Source organism: Egretta garzetta, unplaced genomic scaffold (genome assembly GCF_000687185.1).
Source record: "Egretta garzetta isolate BGI_Z169 unplaced genomic scaffold, ASM68718v1 scaffold944, whole genome shotgun sequence".
Classification (NCBI taxonomy): domain Eukaryota; kingdom Metazoa; phylum Chordata; class Aves; order Pelecaniformes; family Ardeidae; genus Egretta; species Egretta garzetta.
Window position 1 is genome coordinate 159,187 of NW_009259332.1, and position 2,763 is coordinate 161,949.

The 2,763-nt window shown below is 62.7% G+C and overlaps 1 protein-coding gene across 1 annotated transcript in view; it reads left to right on the forward strand.

Annotated features, from left to right (window-relative positions):
- Positions 1-2,763, forward strand: part of LOC104124459 (zinc finger protein 385B-like) — a gene marked incomplete at its 3' end in the record, with an annotated part of 114,791 nt that overhangs the window by 111,665 nt on the left and 363 nt on the right. The window contains exons 5-7 of the mRNA XM_035892363.1: positions 365-519; positions 1,720-1,891; positions 2,687-2,761. Coding sequence (XP_035748256.1) covers positions 365-519; positions 1,720-1,891; positions 2,687-2,761 — 402 coding nt within the window. The remainder of the gene's footprint in view (positions 1-364; positions 520-1,719; positions 1,892-2,686; positions 2,762-2,763) is intronic.

A 2,763-nucleotide genomic window follows, 5' to 3' on the forward strand; every position in this document is an offset into this window, starting at 1 on the left:
CCTGCCCTGGCACAACTTGAGGCCGTTTCCCCTCATCCATCGCCCGTTCCCTGGGAGCAGAGCCGACCCCCCCTGGCTCCCCCCTCCTGCCAGGCAGTTGTAGGGAGCGATGAGGGCTCCCCTCAGCCTCCTCTTCTCCAGGCTGAACACCCCCAGCTCCCCCAGCCTCTCCCCATCACCCTTGGGCTCCACACCAGCTCCGTTGCTCTCCTCTGGACATGTTCCAGCATCACCTATAGAGCTGCCAGCCTGGGAGCATCCCCTGGCCTGGGCTGTCCCTTCCTGGGGGATCAAGGCAGTGCTGAGCCCCTGTACCCACAGGAGGATGCCCCCGAGCTGAGTCCCATCTGCTGGTGTCCGGCAGCGCAGGCGAGCTGCTTTGGCCTCCCCCGGGGTGGCTGCACCCACCCGGATGCTGCGCCCTGGCCGGGCTGGCTCTGCCTCCTGTGGAGGTGCCGTCCCAGCCTGGCCAAGCTGTATCAGCAGAGCCTGGGGCTGGGTGCTGCTCTGCCAGCAAAAGTCAGTGGTTCGGGGCTTAATTATTCTGCTCCGCAACCAAGCAGCTTGGGGCAAAGCATGGCTTTCCTGGTCCCAGCTGCATCCCGGCTACAAGAGCGGTGCCGGGAGAATCAGTCCCACCACGTGCCCTGTGCTGCTTGCCCCCACTCTGCCCATCCCTGCCAATGTTCCCCTCACTGCCTCCCGAGGTCAGATCTTCAGGGGAGCATGTCCTGGCGTGGACCCTTGCACGCCACTTGTATTTCTGCGCCGGCGCCGGGTGACCTACTTAGGCTGCAGCCCAGCCCCGTCCCAGCCCCACGAGCTGGGGGAAGTTTATTGTCTTTGCTAATGAGGCCCCGCGCTTGGATGCGCCTTTCGCTTTCCCACGTACCCGGCCATCGCTTGCACGGCCCCGGACACCGTTCCCAGCCCTTGGAAAGTGGCGGGGGGAGGGAAGGGATGCTTTTTCTTACTGAGTGCGGGAAGCCTCAGCCAGCCTCTGAAACCGCCGTGCAAATTAATCCACGCTGCTGCGTGGTACGGGGGTCTTCATTCCTAGTGGATTCAGTTTCCATAAATTGCTAAACTGCCGTTGTTTTGGGGGACAATGTGGCATTGTCCCCAACTGCACAGGACACAAATGTTCGGGTGATTTTCTTTTGTGTCTGTTTTTATCAGTTCGGTGCAGGCGTGAACCCATCAACGTGCACTTCATTATTCCGCCTTGGCTGGGAGAAGGGAGCCCGGGAATGCAAATCACACGTTAAACACCCGTTAGGTTACAGCGGGGGACGTGTCCTCCCCACCGACGGGCTTTTTTATTTTATTTTTCCAGCTAGCAATGCTTTGTATGTTTCCAAAGTCATAAATTTTGCCTGAAAGCTGCCTTTAAAAGTGCCTCGATGCATTTAATCAGAGCAGGGTCCTTATCTCGGCCGTGCAATGCGGCGATGTCGTAGCGAAGTGATACCTCGGCTGGAATACATTTGTGTGCGGAGCAATCTGGCAGGAGGAGGGAAGCAGCTTTGCGCTGCACCCTGCCAAAACCACCACCTCCGAGGTGGCCCTGGGGATGAATGCCACCGGGGCAGGCGGCTGCACTGGCAACGTCTCCTAGCGGCCACAGCCCGGGGCTGACCCCTTCACCCATCCTCCCTGTGTCCATCCGTCTGTCTAGCCACAGCACCGACACGCTGTCCCTGTCTCTCCCCCCCCCAGAACCAGGCAGAAGCTCACTACAAGGGCCACAAGCACGCACGGAGGCTGAAAGCCATCGAGGCCATGAAGAACAAGCAGAAGGTGGTGGGGGCTGCAGCGGTGGCCACCGGCCGGGACGGCACAGCCGACTTCGCCCCCAGCCCTGAGGGCAGCGGGGAGCCCGGCAGCACAGGTACGTGGGCAGGGGGGTGCAGGAGGGTCCCGCGCCGGCAGCCTGGGCTGCCGCTGTGAGCATCCTGGCCGGTTCCCGGGAGCGCAGCGGCGTTCGTGTTCGCAGCCCTGCCGTGGCTGCAGCGTCCTGAAGAGCCTGATTAAATCCCGACCCCCCGGCAGCCTCGTGTCCGAGCATCCCGCCACGGTCAGCTGCTGGAGGGCTGTGATTAGTGCGGCATAAACGCCACCGCGAGCATTAATAAATGAGCTTTTGTGCTCCGCTGGCGTCCCTGGCGTGCCTCGCTGGGGGCAGTGTCACGGGGAAGGGGTGGCAATCCAGCCCGGGAGCCCGGGCAGCTCATGTCCCTGGGGGGCACCGGACCCCTGTGTGTCCCTGCTCAGGGCAAGGGCGGGTGTTTCCCCCGTGATTTGGTGCCTCTGGGAGATGGTTTGAATGGCTGCAGGAGAGGAAGCGTTCCCTGCCCGTGCCCCGGCGAGGGCTCGCACATCCCCGGGGCTTGGCCCCCACGCAGGGATGGGGCTGGTAGGAGCCAGATCCCCCCGAGCCGAGGTGGCACGGGAGCTCACCTGGGCTTCTGTGCTGCCAGGAGCCACAGATGAAAGCCGGGGAATGGGAGAGACCTGGGGAAGAGGCACCCGCAGCAGGGATGAACGTGCGCAGGCGGAGCCTGGGATGGCCTCAGGGAGGACAGGGGTGCTCTCCGAAATCCAGAAAACCCGTTCAAGCACAAAGAACTTCCCTTTCCTGCCCATTTCTTTCTTGTTTTCCCCCTTTCCTCTTCCCTCCCGCCAGCTCCAGCCGACGGCCTGCAGGAGCCGGAGGGCGAGTGCAGCAGCCTGGGGCTGACGCCCAGCGCCGAGGAGCCGCCT